This window comes from Octopus bimaculoides, chromosome 2 (assembly GCF_046866305.1).
Source record: "Octopus bimaculoides isolate indiv1 chromosome 2, ASM4686630v1, whole genome shotgun sequence".
NCBI lineage: Eukaryota > Metazoa > Mollusca > Cephalopoda > Octopoda > Octopodidae > Octopus > Octopus bimaculoides.
In genome coordinates this window covers 44,773,331-44,786,431 of record NC_142929.1, presented here as the reverse complement: position 1 = coordinate 44,786,431, position 13,101 = coordinate 44,773,331, and the positions used below count along the sequence as shown (strand labels likewise).

At 36.6% G+C, this 13,101-nt stretch overlaps 1 protein-coding gene and 1 non-coding gene across 2 annotated transcripts in view; both read left to right on the top strand.

Annotated features, from left to right (window-relative positions):
- Window positions 1–13,101, top strand: part of LOC106879406 (uncharacterized) — a 148,356-nt gene that overhangs the window by 90,786 nt on the left and 44,469 nt on the right. The window contains exons 3-5 of the mRNA XM_089338240.1: window positions 2,719–2,891; window positions 9,872–10,204; window positions 11,711–11,835. Coding sequence (XP_089194366.1) covers window positions 2,719–2,891; window positions 9,872–10,204; window positions 11,711–11,835 — 631 coding nt within the window. The remainder of the gene's footprint in view (window positions 1–2,718; window positions 2,892–9,871; window positions 10,205–11,710; window positions 11,836–13,101) is intronic.
- On the top strand, window positions 11,228–11,357 carry LOC128247140 (U4 spliceosomal RNA). The gene has a single exon (XR_008263557.1). It is a non-coding gene; the product is annotated as a U4 spliceosomal RNA (small nuclear RNA).

Below are 13,101 nucleotides of genomic sequence, written 5' to 3'. Positions count from 1 at the left end.
CTGGAGCACACTGCCTTCAAGGATTTTAATCTTCATTACCCGTTCCAGACATATTTTTCTACATGGCCTATTTATTTTCTAATGTTACCGAACCCATCTACAAGCTAATAAGGACGAGCAAATGAATGAACCTCTATGTGGCTTCTCAATCTGCTAGAAATAACAATCAAATCTTCCTCGAATCACAGCCTGTTGTCTTAAAGAATGTTGTCCAAAATATATTTATTTCTTTATTGCCCACAGGGGGCTAAACATAGAGGAGACGAACAAGGACAGGCAAAGGAATTAAGTCGATTACATCGACTCCAGTGCGTAACTGGTACTTATTTCATCGACCCTGAAAGGATGAATGACAAGTCGACCTCGGCGGAATTTGAACTCAGAACGTAACGGCAGACGAAATACCGCTAAGCATTTCGCCCGTCGTGCTAACGTTTCTGCCAGCTCACCGCCTTTGTCCAAAATATATTTCACAATTGATTATTCAATACTTTGAGATTTATTTTACTGATCTTGTAAAGTACTGCAAAGTCATCCTGAACGTAAAGGGACATACTCAGTTACTACAAGGTACTTTCACTCAACCTCCTACTGGTTCTGCCATCCTTCACTAATATCACACGTTTGTTTATATGTACATACACTTACGTGTGGAGGTGCAATGGCCCAGTGGTTAGAGAAGCGGACTCGCGGTCACAGGATCGTGGTTTCGATTCCCAGACCCGGCGTTGTGAGTGTTTATTGAGAGAAAACACCTAAAAGCTCCACGAGGCTCCAGCAGGGGATGGTGGCGAACCCTGCTATATTCTTTCACCACAACTTTCTCTCACTCTTACTTCCTGTTTCTGTTGTGCCTGTAATTCAAAGGGTCAACCTTGTCACACTGTGTCACGCTGAATATCTCCGAGAACTACGTTAACGGTACACGTGTCTGTGGAGTGCTCAGCTGCTTGCACGTTAATTTCACGAGCCAGCTGTTCTGTTGATCGGATCAATTGGAACCCTCGACGTCGTAATGACGGAGTGCCAACAACAACATACACTTACGTGCAACGGACTTTCGCGCACATTCTAACGACCAAATTTTCCTCACAAGGCTTTAGTTAATCCAAGGCTACTACAGTATAAAGCCTTTGCCAAAAGTACCGTACAGTAAGTCGAACCCCAAACCAAGTGATTGTGAACCGAACTTCTTAACCGCACGGCCATGTCTGTGCTGATTTAGCTGTTTGCTAATATACTTTTGTTGAATGGCATGTCAGGCATTATGAAAAGGAATGGTTTTGTAATAGATGTTGAGCTATGTGGCTCTTGTTGGTTGATCGATTAAGTATTTATAGTTACATAATAGAATTCTGCAAACAGTCTCTCGAGATGGAGAGGAGAATCTCGCTATTATGTTATGAAAAACATAAACTTTCTAAAAGATCATCTCGTTGAGAGGAGACACTCAACAGTCGATAAAAAGTTACAAGAAAGAGCAAAATATAGAAATGCCATGATATGATTTTCATTATGGAAGTCGTTCGTCCTCCTCCTCATCATCATCATCGTCGTCGTCGTCGTCGACGAAAGTTTTTAAACTTTTTTTTAATATAGTGCATAACGTCTCTTCCCCTTATTTTATAACTTCGTTGTGTTTATCCTCAGATAATTTCAGACACCTTTGAATATGTTCTTTTTTAATTTTATGAATTAATGGGCCTTTTATGATTTATGAAAATGAAAAAATTATTGTTGTTGTTGTTGCTATTATTGTTGTTATAGTTATTATTATTATTATTATTATCATCGTCATCATTATTATTATTATTATTATTATTATTATTATTATTATTATTATTATTATTATTATTATTATTATTGTTATTATCATTATTATTATTATTATTAATATTCATCAAGGTGGTGAGCTGGCAGAATCGTCAGCACACCGGGGAAAATGCATAGCGGCATTTCGTCCGTCTTTACGTTCTGAGTTCGAATTCCGCCGGGGTCGACTTCGCCTTTCATCCTTTCGTGGTCGTTAAATCGTTAAAATAAGTACCAGTTGAGTACTGGGGTCGATGTAATTGACTATCCCCCTCCTCCCAACATTTCAGGGCTTGTACTATTAGTAGAAAGGATTATTATTATTATTATTATTATTATTATTATTATCATCATCATCATTATTATTATTATCATTAAGGCGTCGAGTTGGTAGAATCATTAGAACGCTGGGCAAAATGCTTAGCGGCATTTCATCCGTCTCTACGTTCTGAGTTCAAGTTTCGTCGCGGTCGATTTTACTTTTCATTCGTTCGGGATCATTAAAATAAGTACCAGTTGAGTACTGGGGTTGATGTAATCGAATTACCCCATCTTCCGAGCGTGCTGGCTTCGTGCCAAAATTTGAAATCATCGTTGTTATTGTTATCATCATCATTATTATTATCATTAGGGCGGCGAGCTGGCAGAATCGTTTGCACACCGGGCAAATGCTTAGTATTTCATCTGCCGCTACGTTCTGAGTTCTATTTCCGCCGGTCGACTTTTCCTTTCATCCTTTCGGGGTCGATAAATTTTAGTACTGGGGTCGATGTAATCGACTTTGCCTCTTCCCTGAAATTGCTGGCCTTGTGCCAAAATTTGAAAACATTATTATTATTATTGTTATTATTGTTGTTGTTGTTGTTATTATTATTATTATCATTATTATTATTATCATTTAACTAGTTGCGTATTTAATTGCAACGGTCAGTTGTCAATAAGAAATGACTGGTCTCTCGGAGTATCTATATCCCTTGCACCCGGCCAGAATATATCGTTGGCTTCGTTTTTCTGGGAACTTTATCGATATGTACACGGAAGTTATGAACCAGTAGAAGATTGGGAAGACTGGACAGCAGGTAAGCAACATTAAACTAGTTATTGATATCAATGTTTCTTTCCAATTTCTTCTGAGTCACTTTATTTAGCTCTTCATGGTAGTATATTTATGAACCATTTAAAGTGTTTTGTGTCTTTTGCGTATTCCTTTCCTTTATTTGTATCTTCTCACTGACATGAATATACCAAGCAGTAATGAGAGCATGAGGAACCACGGCTAAATTCGCTAACTTGTAATATTTTGCAATAAAACATTATTGATTGCAAACCGTGCAGTTTTTTTGGGGCAATATATTAAATCTTTTCAGCTTTATGTCTGTCTTTCTTGTAATAAAAGCCATCAAATGCCCCTAATCTAAGACATCTGTTGAGAGGAAAAGAAAAACGAAGTAAAGAAATCTAGTCTATATGAAATTATTGTCCACATAAATGAGATGATGATGTCACCAAACGCACTGTGCATATAAATATTCACATGCACACACGTAAACAAGCTCACATATAGACATAGATACATTTTATTTTTCAATGTTTTTAGCTGCAGGGAGGAAGGTTAGCACTTATAATGAGTTTTTGAATGACCTCCGTGGGTGAGGAGGAGAGGGGAATACTGTCCAAAAAAACTAAAATTCTAGAGTTGACTTAATATGAAGTATGACATCAAAGTATTAAGTTGTCATTAGACCAGAGACATGCTCCGAATGCTTGCCTCAGAGTAGGAGGAAGTACTTCCTCTACAGACTGCCTAGAATCATGTGGTGCGTTAAACCTAGAGACAAATTTAGTCTTTCGCTCTTGAGCATGTACAGTCGATCCATCTAGTTTGTTTTTAAATAGTATTCAGGTAAACAAAGTTATCTACTTAATATTCCCAGCACAATCCAACTATTTACTCACATATCTTTGCTTCTATCTAAATCTATAACACAATGGCGACTTCAGTTTTCCTTTTATTTATTTTTTTTTTTCAGGTTAAGTATATTAGTCAAATTAGTGTCTCTTGAGTTTTTTAAATAGATAATAATCGTAATATGAGATCTTTCATTTAAACAATTAGTAATTTACACTTAATAATTGCTTTAATTAAACACTTTCTTAATATTTATTAATCTTATCTTTTCTGCTTTGGCTGCTGCCGTTAACTACGCTGTTATCTTCACTGTGTTTCATCTTGTTATCACCTCCAGACCAATCAACTACTTTCACATTTTTTCAGGCTATTTAACTCGTTAACAAAATAACAAAACAAAGAATATGATCTTCGTCGGTTTCCATGATGAGTTTTCAATTGCTCGATCAACTGTACTATCGTTTCTTTCAATTTGCGTGCTAGTGGCCGAATATTCCTCAGTCAAGTGTATCCTTAATGTAATTCTCGGACAGATTTACTGTAACAATGTTAGACCTTTAGAATTCCAGCTACCATCCATACTATATCTCATCACTTTCAATCACAAGGTTTGGAGCGTGCTGAAGCTATGCTAAAACACACTCGTCTAAAATACCACGCAGTAGAACCGAACGAACTCTGGGGCCTCGTTTTTGTGAAACAAACTTCATAACAATCAGCTATGATGTGATCTGTTTAATATAACAGTTATTCGATATAATCAGTTTATTCAAAGTCTGGTCGTAAGTCATAAACTATTGAGAATTTACGACTAAAATGTAATTCGATTATTGTTCCAAACTCTCAAAAGACTTAGATGGTTACATTACTTGATCGTACGCTTAACACCTGCATGCATGCATACATACATACGTTCACACCCACGCACGTACATACGCATGCACGTATGCATGAATATGTGTATGTATATGTATATTACAGTGGATGCAAACACACGACGCAGTTATCCCAAAAATGATGATGAAACGAAGAATAACTGGATGACACACGCACACGCTCACACACACACACACATATATATATATATATATATATATATATATATATATATATATATATATATATATATATATATATATATATTGTATATAGATACATTGTATATATATATATATATATATATATATATATATATATACATTGTATATACATACATACATACGTACACACATATACATACAAACATACATACATACATACATACACGCATACATATATACATGCGCATATATATGTATTATTGAATGGGAGAGCAGCGCATGCCATCAAAGTGACACTAGTCTACCAATATATAAAGGTCAATATACCCATAATGACTACCTATTTGATGAGGGTACGACAGGCACGTGCATCGACACCATATGTGTGCAATTTGGGGACCTCATATCAAAATAAACAACTCATGAGCTTGCAGGTGCCAGTTAGAATTTTCTTCGGGTCGAGTAGCCCATCCTGCTTAGAAGATCCAAGAACAAGGGTTTTTTAATGATGATGAACGAAACATTCCTGTTTCCAGAGATGAATTATTCAAATTCCAAAGAATCCCTCTCAACATATGACTGTGATGCTCAGTTAGAGAGCCATTGCCTGGTACTGCACCAAGGCATATATGATTGTACTGCTGCATGATAAATTAATAGTAAAGTGTGCAGTAACATACTTAAACGAAGTGTTTTTAATTAATTAAAAACTACGTTTTAGTAATGAGAAGAATATTATTCAAATGAGTAATTTATTTAAAGAAAAAAACAAGATAACACAAATTTCATTAATTTTAATTTAAAAAAACCTCTAGGTTCCCCATTATTTTATTTTGAGCAGAATTTATTATTCAAATAAACAGTTTCTTTTCTCGTCATTCAGATTGTAAATTTAATTGAGAGTTCTTAGCACACTAGTCTGTTAGCACCCAATTTTCTATTATTTTTCTGCAACAAGCGTCCCTCAGAATTACTCATCTTCAGTCATTCTAGTATTGGTGCAACTGTGCGTGTACACTTCTCAAGAAGAGTGGTATCCGTGACTTCGAAGTTTCAGCCTGTGATAAAAAAAAAAAAAAGCGTAGTAAATGATCCTCAACTTGTTCCATTTGCCAAAAGGTCTGCAAAAGCACCAACAGGCCTCGATAGACACATCCGTGTCCATTGAAAGTAATTACCGCTTTCTTTTACTGAACCCTCAGCTGTCGTTCGCGATGAGAAAATCCATCATATTCATACATACATACATACATACATACATATATATATATATATATATATATATATATATATATATATATATACCCTTTTTTATTCTTTTACTTGTTTCAGTCATTTGACTGCGGCCATGCTGGATCACCGCCTTTAGTCGAGCAAATCGACCCCGGGACTTATTCTTTGGAAGCCTAGTACTTATTCTATCGGTCACTTTTGCCGAACAGCTAAGTGACAGGGACATAAACACACCAGCATCGGTTGTCAAGCAATGCTAGGGGGACAAATACAGACACACAAACATACACAAACATACACATACACACACATATATACATATATACGATGGGCTTATTTCAGTTTCCGTCTACCAAATCCACTCACAAGGCTTTGGTCGGCCCGAGGCTATAGTAGAAGACACTTGCCAAGATGCCACGCGGTGGGACTGAACCCGGAACCATGTGGTTGGTAAGCAAGCTACTTACCACACAGGCACTCCTGCACCTATATATACTGGTACAGAACCTCTTATCCGGCAACCTTGGGACCAGAGGTGGTCCGGATTTCTGGATTTTCCGAATTTCTGGACACAGGTTAAATAGATACCGAAATCATAAAATAATCAACGAAAAATGAAGAACAAAACTGTATAACATACAAATTAATACATTTCTATAGCATGGTCTGTTTGATCTGGCGTTGTGTGATGCATACGCTACGGAAACCAAAGCGAAGCGGCTGAGCGGCGAACTACTACATCCTTCGAAATTCAAAGCTAGCGCGTTTCAGAAATAGCCGGATTTATGGATTCCGGATAAGAGGTTTTGTATGTATGTATGTATGTATGTATGTATGTATGTATTATTATTTTGTTCTTTTACTTCTTTCAGCCATTTGACTGCAGTCATGAAGGGTTTTAATCGACCAAATCGACCCCAGGACTTAATTTTTAAGCCTAGTACTTATTCTATCGGCCTCTTTCACCGAACCGCTATGTTAAGGGGACACCAGTTGTCAAGCAGTAATGGGGACAGACACAGACACAAAGGCGCGCACGCGCGCACGTATATGTGTGTATGTGTGTGTATGTGTGTGAATGTGTGTGTGTACCTACGCCAGAAACTTTCGAACTTTGAGTCATTCTGTTACTACTGTTAAATATTAATGAAAATACACTATACTCATATTTTGAGTTCTTTTTTACCTGTTTGTATCAACATACCGGTATATATATGTGTGTGTGTGTGTGTGCGTGTGTGTGTGTGTGTGCGTGTGCGTGTGTGTGTGTGCATATCTATCTATCTATCTATCTATATATATATATATATATACATATATATATATATACATATATACATATATATATATATATATATATATATATATATATATATATATATATATATATATATATATATATATATATATATACATATATATATATGTATATACACATACTCTCACTCACATACACTTATGTGTGAAAGTATGTGTATGTACATGTGAATGTGTGTGTATGTATGCATGTACGTAGCATGGTCAAATGGTTAATAAATTTACTTTGCAAACACATCGTACAGGTACAGTCACACTGTTTGCCATATTGGGTAAATGTCATTAACAATAATAGCCGGAAGTTGGCCGAACCTTTTTAAGTAAAATTCTCTAGACAGAAATCTTTAGGAAGCCCTCGGAAGGATCGTGGTTATAATTTATATGTGGAGCCTTGTCACACACTCTGTCACCTTGATCTGATTCTACCTTATGATTACAATGAGTGTATACGTGTCTGCAGAATATTTAGCTAAATGTACACTAAGTAAATAACACTGTTCTACAAGGTTTTTTGGCGTTTAGGAAATAGACATCATTCTTATACAAAATCGGTCTCCTGAATCCAAATATAACCTTCTTCTTGATCTATCAGATTTAATTTTTAAGTTATTGAGCCCTATAATCACGCGGACGACTGCTATTTTTGTAACCTAAATTTGAAGGATATTAACTGGAAAAATCGACAAATACTTGTCTATCCTAATCTTGCCTCTGTTATTAGACCAGTTCCACTCAATGAAGAGCTTCCAGTTCCTGTCTTCAATGTCTTGCCTCAGATAACTTTACCTTCACCTGAAGATGACACTAGAGATCAAGACTTTTCAGTTGAGACTTTACTTCAGCTATTCTCCCAGGTAGAGTTGAATGATCTAGTTTGTAACTTGAACCACCCAAAAAATTCTGCAGAACTGTTGGCTTTAAGCTCTTGAAGGACACAAATTTCGTGAAAATGATGAGCGAAAATGGAGCATCAACTTGGCGAGCCTTTGCAAAAGTAGTAAAAAATTTCTTTGGGAAACACAAAAGTGGAAACTATAAAAACCTTGTTACCAACATATCAACTTTGCGTGATATTGGCGTGAATATGAGCATCAAAATGCATTATCTTTTTAGTCATCTTGATCGTTTTCCTGAAAATCTCAGAGATGTTAGCGATGAACAAGGCGAACGATTCCATCAGGACATCAAGGAGATGGAAACTCGGTACCAAGGCTGTTAGGACGCTGTGATTATGGCAGACTATTGCTGGTGTCTAAAACGAGATGCACCTATTGCTCAATATTCACGGTGCACAAAGAATTCCTTGAATTTTCTGCAAAAAATCTTTGCCAAGGTGCATTTTGAATTTTGAATTTTTATTTGTACTTTGTGCTGTGTTACGCTCTCTTCATGGATTCATATTATATGCCTCTTGTATGAATAAAATACTTACTCTATCAGGTCTAGTCAGAAAACTAGACCTGACAGAGAAAAACTGAAGTTATTTTTGAATTTAGCAATCAAAATCATTTAAGAATTCGTTGAAATTTTCCCAGACACCAGACAAAAAATGTTTCTTTGTTACCCAGCTTAATTCAGTGTACAGCTTGTTCAGTCGATTGACGATTATTGAATATTACTCGTTGAAACCGGCGAAGTTCCATTTACTCTTTTCTTCCGAACCACTTTTTCTCATTCTTCACCTTCTCAAGACATTTTCATTTTTCTTTAAGCGTTAAACCAATATATTTGTTAAAACTAATCCCTTGAACTCCAAACCTACAGAGAGGAGGTGCAAGGTATTTCGCTCAGTGTTCTGACTTTCCGCCTCTAACTCCTTTTTTTTTTTTTTTTTAGATAAAGAAGTATCCTTATGTAGGGTGGCTCAAATATCAATCGTGGTTAAAAATGATAATGACTAGATTATTTCTCTTCTAAGATAGACATCACAGATGTTTTTTCGATGCATCATAAGTGATGCTTCTGGAGTCTTCGGGGATTTCGTCTCTTTTAGCATCAGATCTTTTCGCCCAGTTGACCAAGCCGGGGATTACGTCAATTGCATCAGATCTTGCACCGCTATAGCTACAAACTATTACTCTGCTCTCTTTAGTCAAAGCCATCTAGTGGCCTTCTCAGTAGACTCGGTGATTAAATGTATACCCTCCCCACCACTTCTTTTTGCTGCACCTGTAACTCTGTCTAGTCAGAGTTTTGCAGAGTGAGTGCCCCACGAGGCACAGACTAGCTACTGTTTTATTATTTTAAATTTTTCACATTTTTCTCAGGTTCAGAAAATCTATCACCTCCTCAAATATGTTCTGTGATGGTGCAAGCCCTCAAATTTCTATTCTGTTGTTTTCTTTGAACTGCTGTGTGGTTCTGTGGTTTATTGACAAACAACTAATAATAAAAAAGCAGAGACAGTTAACTCTTTAGACAAAAAGAATTTTGGGCCACCCTGTATAACTGTTGTAAACAACGCACAAACGCTTTAAGAATACGAAAGAAAAATAATACAGACACCATATTTGCACAAACCTAACAGTTTACATATTATTTTGCTTTCTTTTAAATCTAGGTCTTTTTACGTCGTCCATCACTCTCAGTTCCGATCATGTAGCTCCAGCAACAAAATACAGAATTGCGATTAAAGTTGTTTGGTTGGACAAAGTAGCTTACGCAACTTATGATGCTATGACTGGAATTCCACCAACAGGCGGAGAATGTGAATTGACGCCATTAACAGGACAAGCTTTAGATACTTTGTTCCAAGTGAAATGCAGCCGTTGGTTTGACGATGGCTCTAGTCTTTTCCAACAGTCTACGTCAAATGCGACTGTTAAAAATGCCGAGTTGAAATACATGATTCTCTTCTCAAGTGGATCTCATGAATGGGTCTTGTCATACAAAAGTAAGCAACTCTTGTGTTTATCACTTTCTTCCTCTTACCCCACTTCTCACTTTCTCTCTCTCTCTCTCTCTCTCTGTTACACACGCGTACGCGAGCATTTATTCGCCTTTTTTACAGACTTCATTGACGCATTTTCTTCGATTTTTTTTTATTTATTCCAGTAATTAGATTGCACCATGCTGGTGCACCGCCTTGAAGAATTTTAGCCGAACAAATCGACTCCAATACTTACTTTTTTGCATCCCGGCACGCATGCGCGTACACAAACATACATGCACACATGCATACACACACACACACACATGCTCGCACATATGTGACTATAGACGTCGGGCTTCTTTCAGTTTCCATCTACAGAATTCACTCACAAGGATTTAGTTGGCACGAGGCTACAGTACAAGATACTTGATCAACATGCCACACAAGGGGACTGAAACCAGAACCATGTGGTTGAGAAACAAACTTCTTACTACACAGCCACACCTCTGCCATTATCTGAAACTATTATTATTATTATTATTATTATTATTATTATTATTATTATTATTATTATTATTATTTTCATTATTATTATTATTATCATCTTTTAATTCCGTTTCTATTTCTTGCCGGGTGTCTTCCTGACACTTAGGGCTCAGAAACGTACTGCATACATTAGTAGGCCATTACAATAAACACACCAGATTGTTCATTTACAAAGTCATGTGATAGAGAAAAGGGGGAGGAGCGACAGAGAGTAAAAGGAGAAAAAAGAAAATAAAGGGGAAAAGGGAAAGTAAATTCACAGTGACAATGCACTTCTCAGTACGTGTGACGTACCAGATGAGACGATCTTTTGCCATTCTTGTATGGGTGGTAAGCCAGGGATTGTTCTTCAATAATTTTCAGTTCTTTTTTCATCATTCCAAGTGCTCCTATAATCACTGGTATTGTAACCGTCTTGAAATGCTCCGATTTCGATTTATTATTATTATTATTATTATTATTATTATTATTATTATTATTATTATTATTATTATTATTATTATTGCGCGGAGGCGGTACCATAGCCAATGAGGGTTATCCGAAGCGTGGTTATTGCTAGTTGAAAATCATCATCATCATCATCATCATCATGTTGTTGTTGTTGTTGTTGTTGTTGTTGTTGTTGTTGTTGTTGTTGTTGTTGTTGTTGTTGTTATTATTATTATTATTATTATTATTATTATTATTATTATTATTATTATTATTATTATTATTATTATTCGGCGAGCTGGCAGAATCGTTAGCACGCTGGGCGAAATGCTTTGTGGTATTTCGTCTGCCATTACGTTCTGAGTTCAAATTCTGCCGAGGTTGACTTTGCCTTTCATCCTCTCGGGGCCGATAAAATAAATATCCTAGTTGAACACTGGGGGTCGATGCAATCTACTTATCCTCTCCCTCAAAATTGCTGCGTATGTGGCAAAATTTGAAACCATTATTGTTGTTGTTGTTGTTGTTATTATTATTTCGCTCTTTTTACAGGTGATGAGATCTCTGACCACTTGTACTTCGGGATGGGAGATGAAGAAAATGACTACAAAGCAAAAATTACCGTTAGAATATACGATGTGTATTTTTCGTTCGCATCTGTGGTTTTTGAAGTCACTGTAAGTTGCATTCTTTTTATAAGATTCTCACACGTTTCCCATATAATAATGCTTAATTATTTCTATACATAATAATGAAAGAAAGTTAAGGGAGAAATATTGGAAATTGATGCTAATGTTACTACGATAATGTTATTGAGGTGAGAAGGTAACTATGGAAGTACCTTCTTTCATTTTGGCAGAATAATTCTTATATGGCTTTCCTTTGCCTGTATATATATTAAAGGCACAGGTTGTGATATATAGGCAACCTGTGCCCCTAACAACGCTATACTATCAGCACATTGTAATTAAAAAGACTGCCTGGCTTAAATAATAATAATAATAATAATAACAACAACAATAATAATAATAAGAAGAATAAGAAGAATATTATTATTATTATTATTATTATTATTATTATTATTATTATTATTATTATTATTATTGTTGTTGTTGTTGTTGTTGTTATTATTATTGGCGGCGAGCTGGCAGAATCGTTTGCACGCTGAGCGAAATGCTTAGCGGTATTCCATCTGCTGCTACGTTCTGAGTTCAAATTCTGCCGAGATCGACTTTGCCTTTCATCCTTTCAGGGTCGATTAAATAAGTGCCAATTATGCACTAGGTTCCTCTCCTCCAAGCCACCCCTATGGCAAAAATCATCATCATCATTGTCATTATCATTATCATTATCATTATTATTATTATTATTATTATTATTATTAAAGCTCGAAGTTTCGAGGGGCATCCGTCATATACTACCGCCTGAATGTCGGACCGCGAACTACGGATAACTCCCAGAAATCCCTGGCCTGACAATGCTACCAGTGGAGTGCTGCCGGTTCGAGATAAGCTCTACGGGTACGGGTATGCAGTCAGTCGGGCTTATCCGAGATGCATGTGGAGCGATGAAACCGTTCTGCATGCTCTCGTACAGTGTCCGCACGTTGCTGACATATGGAGCTTTATCGAACAGTTATTGTCACGTGTAGGACAGATCTAGCTATCGTCCGAGTCCATTGTGAAGACCTCCCCACCTCCTTCCTTTAACCGGGAAGGGAGGGCAATTTTTCTCTGTCTGGTGGATATGGCAAAAGAAGTTGTGTGGTGGACATGATTGAAAGTTTTGAAGACGGGTACCTTCCCCTTTGGCCAAGGCCTCATTGACTTTTTCAGGTTCCACCTGAAAAGGAAAGTGAGGCTGGAGAGGTAGGTACTGTCATCCAGTAAGTTCGTTGAAAAGTGGGTGACTGTGGCAAGAATGGCTCGTGTGAATGGGCCTGC